This window comes from Vespa crabro, chromosome 17 (assembly GCF_910589235.1).
Source record: "Vespa crabro chromosome 17, iyVesCrab1.2, whole genome shotgun sequence".
Taxonomy (NCBI): domain Eukaryota; kingdom Metazoa; phylum Arthropoda; class Insecta; order Hymenoptera; family Vespidae; genus Vespa; species Vespa crabro.
Genome location: NC_060971.1, coordinates 1256616 through 1269605, shown reverse-complemented (window position 1 = coordinate 1269605; position 12990 = coordinate 1256616). Strand labels below are relative to the sequence as shown.

The window sequence follows — 12990 nt, the reverse complement described above, 5'->3', positions numbered from 1 at the left end:
TCTTATTTTGTTTTTCTCTTGCGAATCCAAGGGCTTCAAGGGTCGATTTCATAAAAGACTAAATTTCTTTTTTGACTAGATCACTATATATATACATATATATATATATATAAATATATATACATGTATGTATATGTATATGTATGTATATCCTTTACACTCTCATGCACTTCTATATGCATAGACGAGACTAAAAATAACTATAAATCTCTAAAAAACCGACCAATATATATCAAGAGAAATAATAAATCAACTAACTTATTCAAAGTTATTTCGCAAAAAATTTGCAAGTATCATTTATTATTATTATTATTATTATTATTATTATTATTATTATTATTATTATTATTATATTATTATTATTATTATTATTATTATTACTATTATTATTATTATTATTATTATTATTATTATTATTATTATTATTATTATTATTATTATTATTATTATTATTATTATTATTATTATTATTATTATTATTATTATTTGGTCGGTTTTTTCGAAATATCGCGATTGCTATGACTGTACATACAAACAGGTCCAAGAGCAAAGGACGCAAAAGATATAAAGCGTCTGTTTCTACCTTACACATCTATTTTTTTTACTGGAATATAGAAAAATTTTTATTTACAATTTACAGCTAAGAAATTGATTGAACTAACGTGTATGTATGTGTATGTGTATGTGTATGTGTATGTGTGTGTACGCGCGTGCATATACCGTACTATATAATATATACATATAGATACCGTACGCGCTCGTATATATACGCATATATATATATACGAGTATATATGCGTATATATATGCGTATATATATATTTACGTACTTAGAGAGGACGAATAAGGATAATAAGAAAGAGAGAGAGAGAGAGAGAGAGAGAGAGAGAGAGAGAAAGAGAGAGAGAGAGAGAGAGAGAGAGAAAGAGAGAGAGAGAGAGAGAGATAAAAAAGAATAGCATTTAACTTTGTCTTTTTCTTTTTTCTTTTTTTTTTTTTTTTCAATAATCGTAAAACCTAAAATATATAAGGGAAACGTAAAAGAGATCTAGAAAATCGTTTAAAAATTCAAACGCCTTCATTTTTTTTTGTTCTCGTCTAACTATAAAAAAAATTATTTTCTAAAACAGATATGAAACCATTTTGCACCGTTAAACGTTAAGTCTTTCGTATCTATCGACCTATATACCTGGCCACATATTCAACAGTAATATAAGATATGTATTCTTTTGTCAGCTCACATCGTTTATACTTAACATCGTCTCGGAAATACTCCATCATCTATCATCTGTGTGTGTATGTATGTGTATGTGTATGTATTAGATAGTACAGAGTGTATATAGCACGTAACACATGTACTATATATATAGTACATATATATATATATATATATATATATATATATATATATATATATAGTACAGTATACAGGGTAATATAGTATAGTATAGTATAGTATATATAGTACAAAGTATACAGTATAGTATATACAGTACAGAGTATACGTTATAATATAGTATACATTATATTGTATAGTATAGTATATATATACACACTCTATATCATCTGTTATAACATATGTACTATATATACATATATATATATATATATATATATATATATATATATATATAATAAAAAAATGAATAGTATAGCGATTTGCTTAATCCAATCGATACGATTTCAATTAATATCGATAATCTATGTAATGCTTTATCGTGTATCCCACACGCGAAATAATGGACAAAAATCTTTGCATCGGCATCTTTCGAGCTATCTTATAAATTACTATCATACACGGTCAATATCAAGGACGAGTGGAGAAAGAAGAACGTTTCCGAGTACAATTAACTATAATTCGTTGAACGGTCGATATTCTTTCGAGACTTGTGTCTAATCTTTAACGATTTTAATAAGATCGATCGTTACCTACGGATAATTTACAAGTTTCATTGTTATTATTTATTTATTTATTTATTATTATTATTATTATTATTATTATTATTATTATTATATTATTATTTATTTATTAATTATTATATTACTATTTATTATTATTAATACGAGTGTGGGCGAGTGTAAAATGAACGGCCTACAATAATAATAAATAACGATAATCGGCCATAGCCCATGGATATTGTCGATAACGGTATACGCCGTCGGGCCAACTTTCGACCGGTTACTTTGTGTTTCTTTCTAACTCCTATCTTCTATCTATCTATCACTCTCGTAATATCGTCCACTCGTCCTGAGATGAATGAAAATCTCTTGTTTTAATTTTACGATTTATCGGAAAGCATTTAACGTCGATTTCCACGAAACTCTTTGTTTGTTTATCTCTTTCTTTCTTTCTTTCTTTCTGTCTGTCTATCTTTTTTTTATAATACTTGTTATTTTATTTCATTTTATTTATTCTTTTTTCTCAACGAAACAAGGATACAACATGCACTATCGTAAAGTAAAATGGCGCGAACACTCGACGAAATTCAAACTCGCCGATCTTCGATTCGATCTAATTATAAAGCTATGCGTATTTTTTCAACATATTTAAATAAATATTTATGGTGAAAAAACGGACAAAGCAAATTCTTTATTTTTTTGTTTTTTCTTTGAAAAACTTTTTATAATTTCTCTCTCTCTCTCTCTCTCTCTCTTTCTCTCTCTCTCTCTCTCTATCTATCTATCTATCTATCTATCTATCTATCTATCTCTATCTTTTTCTTTCTATCTTGTTCGCGCATGTGCACTCTTTGCGATTTTCTTTACCAAGAGAAAATCCGTCACCCACGTTTTCTCGTCAAACTCACGATAAATGTCAAGGTGACAACTACGAGAGATCTATTTTTACAGATAAAAAATAATAACCTACGAAGCACGGTTCAATCGTGCATAAAATCGACGAAAGATATATATCTCTTTCGTTAACCATCGCGTTGCTTACTTCTCTAATCATTTTTTTAAACTCGATCTGTACATTTTTTCTAATACGACAATCCGTAGATGAAATAAAGATAAAAATGATGATAATGGTCATATGACAATGATCATGAATGATAACGACGATGACGATGACGATGACAATGACGATGATGATGATGATGATGATGATGATGATGATGATGATGATGATGATGATGATCGTTTCGCCGAGCGTTCGCGTTTCTCGTCGCATCGAATGTATGTGTATGTACGTACGTACGTATGTATATATATATATTTACGACGAATATGTATATACCATATGTAGTACTTATCAGGAAAAAACACGAAAAACAGCAACCATAGAAGAACATAGTTTAACACGTAATTCTAATGATCACAACAGCTTCGACGGCGATTAAATAACTCGTGTCACAATTTTCGTATAGACGACGACGCGACGCTTACGCGTCTCTCTTTCGTCGCGTCAGGTACATACGTTCATTCTAACGTGCACGTTAAATATGTGTGTATATATGCATTTACGTATATATGTATATATGTATGTATGTATGTATGTATGTATGTATGTATGTGTGTGTGTATGTATGTATGTATGTATGTATGTACACGTGCATATTCCCGCGAAACATCCCTCTTCCCTTTCTATTATATTTTTAACGTGACAGATAATAAATTCTAAGTAGCCTCGTTACAAAAATCTTACAACTATTCAACAAAAAGCAATCTCGTTAACAACTCTTATCTTATTTTATTTAATCCGCCTCATTTCTATTCGTATGTTATATTTGTTCTCTCTTTCCTCTCTTCTTCTTTCATTGACTCAGTCTTTCATCATGTCTCGTCATCTCTCTCTCTCTCCCTCTCTCTCTCTCTCTCTCTCTCTCTCTCTCTCTCTCTCTCTCTCTCTTCCTCTCTGTCCCTTTTTCTTTTTCGTTTTTTGTTTTGTATAAAAGAAGAAATTGAAGGAAAAAATTGAAGAAGAAGAAGAAGAAAAAGGGAAAATATGTGTCTTTTCTATGCTCGCATTATCATGCAGAAATATTGATAATCATATAGAAAATGATTTGCATTATCGTCGGAGGTACTAAGTTTATTTTTATAATTGTGTCCCTTAACGATTATTAAGCTCGTATTAGATTTCGATTTGAGATTTCTGGATTATATGGAAATGAAGGGATAATAATCTTTGAATAGACAATGAGAAAGAGAGAGAGATAGAGAGTATTGATAATAGGAATGAGAGAGAAAGAGAGAGAGAGAGAGAGAAAGAGAGAGAGAGACAGAGAGGGAGGGAGAGAGAAAGAGAGAGAGGGTAAAAGAGAGATAGACGTCGCATTGGTCGATAGAAAATGTTTTGTGCAAAATCCGATATCGTTTGGTGGAAGAAAGTTAATATTAAAATGGATCGACGACTCGTTATCCCCGAAGATAATTCTCTCTCTATCGCGTTAAAGATGAATTTGTCGTAATAAAATGAGAGAGAAAAGAGATGATGATGATGATGATGATGATGATGATGATGATGATGATGATGATGATAATGATGATGATGATAATGATAATGATGATGATAATGATGATGATAGTGACGACGACGATTATGATGATTGTTTGTTTGGCATGGAGTCGTTGGGATCGAGTAAAAGTTTTTAGAGAATCAAGAATAAAAATAAATAGCGAGATTACATGACCTCGCATTTCTCCTTCAGGCTTATCGCATTGTGACTTTCTACAGGCTGCAAAGAGACGGAGCGATTCTTCTCGAGAGTAAGAAGATCCCGGAAGAGCGCGTTAACGTTGTGATTAGTCTTCGCGGATGTCTCCAAGAAACCACAGCCCCAATTGGCTGCTTCCGCTGCGCCTTCGCTCATTGAAACTTCGCGTACGGAAGGACTCTCGTCACATTTATTACCAACCTGTTCGAGAGAAGTAAGAAATGCAAATCGAAAGAGAATCTATCAGGAATGATTGTGAACTGGCAAATAGCAAATACATATTAACCACTTGCGCTAGGAAATAAGATGTTATACAGGTCGATTATTCTTTGGAGAGAAATATAAACGATGGTGCATACCACGTTGTTTAATAATCATATCATCGATAAGGTTTCGAACGTAAATCAGTTCGGAAATGTCGAATAGCACATAGTATTTTATCAAAATTATTTCAATAATATCATTCCGCTGTAAATTATGAAATTGAGTGAGTCTGTTACACGCGCCCGCTAAGATATTGATAGTAGCGCGAGTGGTTAAGTTTATGCTCTGCAAATAAATTGAGACTATTTACGGGGAAAAGAAAAAAAAAACAACAACAAAAACAAAACTATAGACTCTTACCAGCATTATCGGTATCTGTGAGATTTCTTGACCCTTCAGCTCCCTTATCACAGCCCATATCGGTCGTAGCTCCTCGAAACTTTGCCGTGAGCATACCGAATATACCAGGATGAAGGCGTGACCCTTACTTATAGAGAGTCGTTGCATCGCGGGAAACTGATGGGAGCCGGTTGTGTCCGTAATTTGAAGCGTGCATATGTTTTTGTTGCAGCTTATCACCTAGAAATGATTTTTTTTATACAAGACTCTCGCAAGTCCTCCTCGGCTTCCCTCAATTTTCTTGGAATATTTTTACACGCTTCTCATCGCGCGCACAGCACGAATCCCACCAGTGTCCTCGCGATACTTAAGGACGAAACATTTTTTTTATCTTTTCTTTTTGGTCATTGCAGACAATTCCTGATAAACGCGGATAGAAATGAAAGAAGAGAGAGAAAGAGAGAGAGAGAGAGAGAGAGAGAGAGAGAGAGAGAGAGAAAGAGAGAGAGAGAGAGAGAGAGAGAGAAAATAAAAATTAAAAATAAATCACTTCGGAAAGTGATCTAGCCGGTTGACTAATGACTGTATATATTAGTGTCACTTCTACTACATACTATTACTACATACTATTACTATTACTACTACTACTACTCTTCATACTAATTCTATTTTTATCATACCATTAAAAAGATATAAACAAAGTTTTTTAATAGAACCTACTATTACCGACTGATAATCTGTTACATCGAATCTCATTGAATAACAAAATCAAAGATACACAATTAACCCGAAACATCGAATTTGATTAACATCGTTTCGTCACTGAATATCAACATTAATATTCATTGATATCTAAAGAAAAGAAAAAAATAACGACGAGAGAAAAAAGGAAAGAAAATATGTAAATGCAGAAAGAATTGATAAGGAACGCGCGCGATGCACGGCGAATCATGCACCGAAGAAACGTCGCTGCAAGTTACGTTGCGTTGCGTTGCGCGTTGCGCCAAAGGATTAAAGAAAGGAAGGAAGGAAGGAAGGAAGGAAGGAAAGAGGAAAGAAAGGATGGAAAGATGGAAGGACTAGCAAAAAAAAAACGAATCGAAAATGATATGTCAATTAGGCTTTACGCACTTACCTGTCTGTAAGTATCCTCGATGGTTGGTATATAGGACTCACGAAAGGTTCCTTTCACGAAGCGCAGGACGAGAGAACTTTTGCCAACGCCACCCGCCCCAAACACGACGACACGATAGTCGTTGCTCTGCTCCGGCATCCTGACATCTGCCGTCCCGATGATATAAACCCCCGTCTTTCGGGGTCCCCTTTCCACGTTTAGGAGTGACTCGAACCTCCTCGTCGGCCGACCTACCGCACACACGTACGACCTAACGTCAGATGGATGAAGGAGCTGCGTTGGGGATGAGAGAAAAAGTGACAGAGAGAGAGAGAGAGAGAGAGAGAGAGAAAGAGGGAGGCATCCCCTACTACCACTACCACCACCACCAGCACTATTACCATCGTCATCACCCCCATATCCGTCTCACCGCACCGCACACCACATCGCACCACCCACGACAATTCGAAACTTCGCGAAAAGGTTATGTCGCCCCTTCCCGCCGTCACTGATCTTTACGCGTATAGGAAATGCGACCTTTCTAATCGACACGCTGCATAGACTTTAAAAACTATCATGAAATGAAATAAAATATTATTATAAAATTAATACATTTTTGTTCTCTCGTAAAATCAATAGAAATGTAACAGATCGTTTAATCACGTTACTAATTGATATCAACATAGAATATTACCGGTAAAATTTAGAACTAATTATATACGTCACAAGATCTTGCGTATGATTGATTAATAATAATAAAAATCAAATCGTATTTGTTTTATCACGTTGGATATCTTTGAGATATATGATCATTCTCTCTGACCCCTTTTCTGAAAAAAACGTATGTAGCGACGGCAGATGCAATACGAACGATATTTATTCTCATGAAATACACGAACGAAGAATTTAATGAACCTGTTCGGTTGGACGACGCCCTCGAAAGAATACCGTTCCTCGTTGATGAAGGCTGCAGTTGTCAAGGTGGTTGTTCCTTTAGCGTCCAACCACCCTACACTTTCATACTTCTTTTTATTTCTTTTTCAACAATAACGACAATTGTAGAACACGTTAAGGGACTACGTAAAACACTACACTGATTCGCACAATACGATAGGTGGAATCCTGGGAGAAATGCCGCTGCTTTGTTAGTTGCAAGCTCATCGACCGTCGTCGTGCACTATTATAACCACCTCCGATCCTCTCATACACCTCTAACAGCTTGAAAAATGATAAGATTTATATAATTTTTGTAATGGAGGAACACGTTTACCCAAATAAATTCTCTTACTTTATTATTCTCATACGATATACCAAGAAGACCGGTCGTACGACGTTATTTCGCCGATCGATTAAAGCACTTGCATCCGATTTTTCCGCGTCAACGACATCGGTATACTCGGTACTCTCTTCCTCCCGCTTGTCATCCTTCCCACCGAGTAATCTATCCCCACTCCACTCGCCCGGTTTACTCACACGCACGGTCGCTCCCACCTGCTCCGCGACTAGGAGGATGCGCACGCACATTAGTCGCCGCGACTCGTTATGACGAGAGCGCGTGTGTTATTGTCGATTAGAGGTTATTTTGCGTTCGACGGGTGAATCGATCGTATCAAAAGAATATAGAAGTTAAATTCGTGGTAAATAAGAACGAATTCTCACTTTTTTAGACTCGAAGTAGGCCATGTAGTTCTAATGTCTCTCTCTCTCTCTCTCTCTACGTAGTAATAGTAGACACGTGCATTAATACGTGCGCATTACCTACACTCTACGTCGAAGAAGAATCGCAGAAAATCAATATTTTCGTAGGGCGTCGCTTCGTTGCGTACAATGCTCTTTAATTGTCGAATATACATAATATTCGATAATAAAAATATAAATATTCTTTGTTATAAAACTTTCTTATTTTCTACAAATATGTACAGAAATCTAGTTTACTTATTATTACTCGATATCACAGATATAATTATTAAGTTTAAGGAACGTTCGTTGATTAGAAATAAAGAAAGATTAAGGACGAACCTCATGTTTATTTAAGTTTCTTTGAGAACTGGATTTTTCGTTGTAACGTCACTGCCTTCGTTTTCGATTGTATCGTAAGTCCATTTGCGATTGTTCCTAAAAAAGGAATATGCATTTTTTCTTTCTTTTTTATTTTTCCGTAAAAATAATTGACATTTATTGAGTTACGCAGGACATGATGTAAAAAACAGTCACCTGCACTCGTGGCCACACTTTGTAGAGGAACATTTAGGGCATGGAAAATGACATCCCGCGCAATCCAAACTTAAACAGTCACATAAATCGTCTCCAGTTATGACCCAAATACCTTGATCGTTGTACAAGGTGTGACGTTTACTTCCTTGATACAAACGACGATGTAATTTACGTTTTTCTCTCTCGCTACGTTCAGGATCGAAATTTCGAAGAAATTTTTTGGTTATGTTGTCCACTGCTCTTTGTCTCGAACCTCGACCACCTCTCTATATTTCCATAACGTATAAAATAAAGAAAATTGAATACTTTTTGTAACATTTTGTAATAATTATAACTTAATAAATATTCATTCACGCGCGTTTTGAAAAAATATGGAAATCAATATTTACAGATCGTGGTGGCATTTCTACATTGTTTATTTGCTGCGTCACGGGTTCTCCGGAAGACAAGTTTGTTTCCATGTTCGTTTTCAACATTTTTTCATCAGACATTCTATTGTCACCAAATTATAAACCATAAATAAAAAGTAATATAATATTGCACATAATAATATTAAAAAGAATTTGTTTGTTATTTACATAGAAGAACACAATTATTACACTTTGCACAATGTTGCAAGAATACAATGCAAACTATTCGCGTTAACGCGATGAAATAACCTATACTGTCGAGAACTCTAGTAGATCTTCGACAAAATATATTGCGCATATTTTACAAAAGAAAAAAATTCTTTTCACATATGGCCCTACATTAATAATTATAATACATACATTTTTAACTATACGATACTTTTTCTGATGAAAATTGTTTTTTTTAGTCTTACAATTAGTACCAATAAAGAAATTTTTGGTTTTCTGAAATATTCGTAAGCTAATTGGTTGACTTAAATCGGCTCGATTCGGCTCTACTCGGCTCTACTCGGTTTTTCTACGCTAAACTTGTTTCAATTTGGTTCATTCGTGTTGTTTGATATAACCTATCTATAAGGTTTATGAAAAGGCATGGTTATTTATTATAGATGAAAGATCAGTAATTCACATATAATGGCTCACAAAACAAAGGAGAAGGTAAAAATATATAAGAAAAAACGACAAATTCCTGAAAGTAAAATTATTGAAGATCTACGATCAAAATACAATAATGTAAGTCTGATATTTGATTTTAACCATAATGTATCATCCATCATTTAATTACAAAATTATGTTTCTTTTTAGATTGATGAAACTAAAATAAAAAAATTTAATGATATGCCATTATCGAATAAAACATTGAAGGGTTTGAAAGAAAATAATTATATTGAATTAACGGATATACAAAGACAAAGTATTGGATTAGCTTTAAAGGGTAATGATATATTAGGCGCAGCCAAAACTGGTAGCGGAAAAACATTAGCATTTCTTGTGCCGGTAAAAATTTGATTTTAGACATTGCCAAATAAAATTATATGTATATATATATATATATATATTGTTTATTACATCTATTGTATTAATATATAATTATTTCTATAGGTATTAGAAATTTTATATTGTAAGCAATGGACAAGGTACGACGGTGTTGGTGCACTTATTATTACTCCCACAAGAGAACTTGCCTATCAAATATATGAAACTTTACGTAAAGTTGGTCTATACCATGATATTTCAGCAGGTTTGATTATCGGTGGAAAAGATTTGAAATTTGAAAAAAAACGTATGGATCAATGTAATATCGTTATATGTACACCAGGTCGTTTGCTCCAACATATGGATGAAAATCCTCTCTTTGACTGTGTGAATATGCAGGTATATATTTTATTACGAGTTACAGGTTTTATTAATTTATATGGATATATAAGAGCATGCAAAGTTATATTTTTCAGATATTAATTCTCGATGAGGCAGATCGTTGTCTAGATATGGGTTTTGAAAGAACTATGAATTCCATAATTGAAAATCTACCAATTAAGCGACAGACACTTTTATTCTCTGCAACGCAGACCAAGTACTCATGTTTATTTTTTTGTTATATCCATTCTCAATAATATAAAATATTCTCAATAAGAATAATATTTTTGTATCTTATATATTTAATGTTCTTTATTAGATCAGTTAAAGATTTAGCCAGGCTAAGTCTAAAGGATCCTATGTATGTATCTGTGCATGAACATGCTGAACATATTACTCCCGAAGGACTTCAACAATCTTATATTGTTTGCTCTTTAGAAGAAAAAACAGCAATGTTATGGTCTTTCTTGCGGAGTCATTTGAAACAAAAAATAATAGTGTTCTTTTCTAGTTGCAAACAGGTATATCAAATATTATTTATTTATTTTGTTCTGTATTAATTACTTTGTTAACTATACTTGGAACAATTATTATAAAGGTCAAATACGTTTATGAATCATTTTGTCGATTACGACCAGGAATAAGTTTATTAGCTCTATATGGTACACTTCATCAGCTGCGAAGAATGGATATTTATGAGTCATTTTGTAAAAAACATTATGCTGTATTATTTGCTACAGATATCGCGGCACGTGGATTGGGTAATCAATTATTTTAATATTTATTTCTTTTGTAAGAAAATTGCTATCAAATAATATAATTTCAGATTTTCCTGCTGTTAATTGGGTAGTCCAAATGGACTGTCCTGAAGATGTAAATGCATATATTCATAGGGCAGGTAGAACAGCTAGATTTCAAGCAGGTGGAGAATCTTTATTAGTTTTGTTACCGTCCGAAGTAGAAATGATACAACGGCTTCAGGATCGTAAAATACCAATAAATATGATAAAGTATGATTATGAGAATTATCACGTATATGATAGATATGCGTACCGATTATTAATTATTTATTTCGTGTTTAGAATTAATCCAAATAAATTACATTCGCCACATCGTAAACTTGAAGCACTACTGGCTCGAGATGTATCTTTAAAAGAAAGTGCTCAAAGAGCTTTTGTAGCATATATTAAATCAGTTTTCTTAATGAAAGACAAACAAGTATTTAATGTAAAAGCTTTAAATACCGATGAATATGCAAGGTAATAGCATTATTTAATGTCTAAATAATATTTGGATAAAAATTTAATTTATTAATTTTATATCTATTTATTTTTCTAGATCATTAGGTTTAGCTATTCCACCAAGAATACGATTTTTACAAAAATCGCAAAATAATACTTCTAATTTACAAAAAGAAATAAATAAGGAGAACAAAGAAAGTGATAATTTAAACATATATAATGAAACAAATAAATATATTATCTCTAACGAATCTGATAACGAAGATAACAATGCAATGAAACACATATCGCATACTCAGAAACATGATAATATTAGCTTTATGGATGGTAAGTGTAAACATCTCAATAATGAAAATTTACATTATTTTATTACAATTGTTCTTATTATTTTTTATTACACAGACGATAGCGACGACGATTTATTGACAGTGAAAAGGAGAAATATAGACATTGACGATATGTCCGATACCATCGAAAGTATGAAAGATGATAAGAGCAATAAGAAAAAAATTATTACAAAAGTTGCAATTGCAAAGAAAATACTTAAGAAAAAAATAATCCCTAATAGTAAAAAGACTTTTGGTGATGATGGAATGGTAATATTTTATTATATTACTTGTGAATATATACATTTTTTTTTCTTTTTTTATTTTTTATTTATTTTTTTTAACTTAAAACTTTAGGAAGTGATAGATCCAACGAAAAGCAAAGTATCTGAATTAGCTAAGAAATATGAGAATGAAATTGATTCTGGTATTAATATTGAAATAGCAAAACAAGTTTTACGTGAAGAAGACCAGTTTGATAAACAGAGGTTTAGAGAAAAAATCAAAGAAAAACATCGCGAAGAAAAGCTTAAACTTAAAGCTAGTAAAAAGAATAAAGATAAAAGTGATGATGAGGAATCACAGGAAGCAAATAGTGATGTAAGTGAAAGTGAATGTAGTGAACCAGACCTTTCATGGCTACCAGATCCAGATAAAATATATGGAGAACAAAAAGCAAACTTTAATGAAAATTCTCCGGATAATATTGAAAATAAAGAAGATAGCATGATTCACAGGTAAGTTGAATTAACATTATATTAATGTAATATGTCTATTATAAGTGAGCAAAATTATATAAATGAAATGTTATGATTGCAGTCTTCCCAAAAGAAAACTAATAGTACAAAAAGATAAAAATGTTAAAAAGAGACGAAAAATAATCAATGAAGTTATAAATTCTGGCCTAAAAACAGATGAAGAATTAGCTTTACAACTTTTACAACGGTGAATTGAATTTAAATTTTGATATGTATTATTTACAATGTAAAGAATTGTAAAGAAATCATGTTATAAAAAATAATTTTAATACTTTTTCCTTATTCATATAGTTTATAGAGCGAATTACAG

General features: G+C 32.4%; 3 protein-coding genes across 8 annotated transcripts; 1 reads left to right on the top strand and 2 right to left on the bottom strand.

Moving 5' to 3' along the window:
• Positions 1 to 2390: 2390 nt before the first annotated feature.
• LOC124430177 (GTP-binding protein Di-Ras2) lies at positions 2391 to 8470 on the bottom strand. 3 transcript variants are annotated; one of them, XM_046976386.1, is made up of 5 exons: positions 7664 to 7821; positions 7291 to 7593; positions 6397 to 6646; positions 5283 to 5501; positions 2391 to 4859 (listed from the first exon to the last, which is right to left on the bottom strand). In XM_046976386.1, exons 3-5 carry the CDS (start codon positions 6532 to 6534, stop codon positions 4626 to 4628), a joined length of 591 nt encoding a protein of 196 aa, XP_046832342.1. In that variant the 5' UTR covers positions 6535 to 6646; positions 7291 to 7593; positions 7664 to 7821; the 3' UTR covers positions 2391 to 4625. The 3 variants fall into 3 exon arrangements, with proteins under 3 accessions (XP_046832342.1, XP_046832341.1, XP_046832343.1); XM_046976385.1 differs by having other exon boundaries at positions 6397 to 6626; XM_046976387.1 differs by lacking the exons at positions 7291 to 7593; positions 7664 to 7821 and adding an exon at positions 8395 to 8470 and having other exon boundaries at positions 6397 to 6626.
• On the top strand, positions 7905 to 12954 carry LOC124430174 (probable ATP-dependent RNA helicase DDX10). Of its 2 annotated transcripts, none has more exons than XM_046976382.1 (13): positions 7905 to 8012; positions 9608 to 9731; positions 9804 to 9995; positions 10101 to 10373; positions 10451 to 10572; positions 10675 to 10876; positions 10954 to 11116; positions 11182 to 11365; positions 11438 to 11614; positions 11694 to 11923; positions 11999 to 12192; positions 12280 to 12659; positions 12742 to 12954. In XM_046976382.1, the coding sequence occupies exons 2-13, from the start codon at positions 9633 to 9635 to the stop codon at positions 12869 to 12871; spliced, it is 2346 nt and encodes a 781-aa protein (XP_046832338.1). In that variant the 5' UTR covers positions 7905 to 8012; positions 9608 to 9632; the 3' UTR covers positions 12872 to 12954. The 2 variants fall into 2 exon arrangements, with proteins under 2 accessions (XP_046832338.1, XP_046832339.1); XM_046976383.1 differs by lacking the exon at positions 7905 to 8012 and adding an exon at positions 9015 to 9115.
• Positions 8383 to 9492, bottom strand: LOC124430178 (ARL14 effector protein). Of its 3 annotated transcripts, none has more exons than XM_046976390.1 (4): positions 9360 to 9492; positions 8979 to 9081; positions 8590 to 8855; positions 8395 to 8490 (listed from the first exon to the last, which is right to left on the bottom strand). In XM_046976390.1, the coding sequence occupies exons 2-4, from the start codon at positions 9078 to 9080 to the stop codon at positions 8406 to 8408; spliced, it is 453 nt and encodes a 150-aa protein (XP_046832346.1). In that variant the 5' UTR covers position 9081; positions 9360 to 9492; the 3' UTR covers positions 8395 to 8405. The 3 variants fall into 3 exon arrangements, with proteins under 3 accessions (XP_046832344.1, XP_046832346.1, XP_046832347.1); XM_046976391.1 differs by having other exon boundaries at positions 9168 to 9409; XM_046976388.1 differs by having other exon boundaries at positions 8383 to 8490; positions 8979 to 9402.
• Positions 12955 to 12990: the final 36 nt, after the last annotated feature.

Coding starts and splice junctions, on each gene's coding strand:
- LOC124430178 (XM_046976390.1), bottom strand. CDS start 9,080: ATGTCTGATGAAAAAATGTTGAAAACGAACATGGAAACAAACTTGTCT. Junction 8,856..8,978: donor TAGAAATGCCACCACGATCT/GTAAATATTGAT, acceptor ATGGAAATATAG/AGAGGTGGTCGAGGTTCGAG. Junction 8,491..8,589: donor AAGTGTGGCCACGAGTGCAG/GTGACTGTTTTT, acceptor TTCCTTTTTTAG/GAACAATCGCAAATGGACTT.
- LOC124430177 (XM_046976387.1), bottom strand. CDS start 6,534: ATGCCGGAGCAGAGCAACGACTATCGTGTCGTCGTGTTTGGGGCGGGT. Junction 5,502..6,396: donor TCGAGGATACTTACAGACAG/GTAAGTGCGTAA, acceptor AATCATTTCTAG/GTGATAAGCTGCAACAAAAA. Junction 4,860..5,282: donor CACAGATACCGATAATGCTG/GTAAGAGTCTAT, acceptor TCTCTCGAACAG/GTTGGTAATAAATGTGACGA.
- LOC124430174 (XM_046976382.1), top strand. CDS start 9,633: ATGGCTCACAAAACAAAGGAGAAGGTAAAAATATATAAGAAAAAACGA. Junction 10,374..10,450: donor TTGACTGTGTGAATATGCAG/GTATATATTTTA, acceptor TATATTTTTCAG/ATATTAATTCTCGATGAGGC. Junction 10,877..10,953: donor TCTTTTCTAGTTGCAAACAG/GTATATCAAATA, acceptor ATTATTATAAAG/GTCAAATACGTTTATGAATC.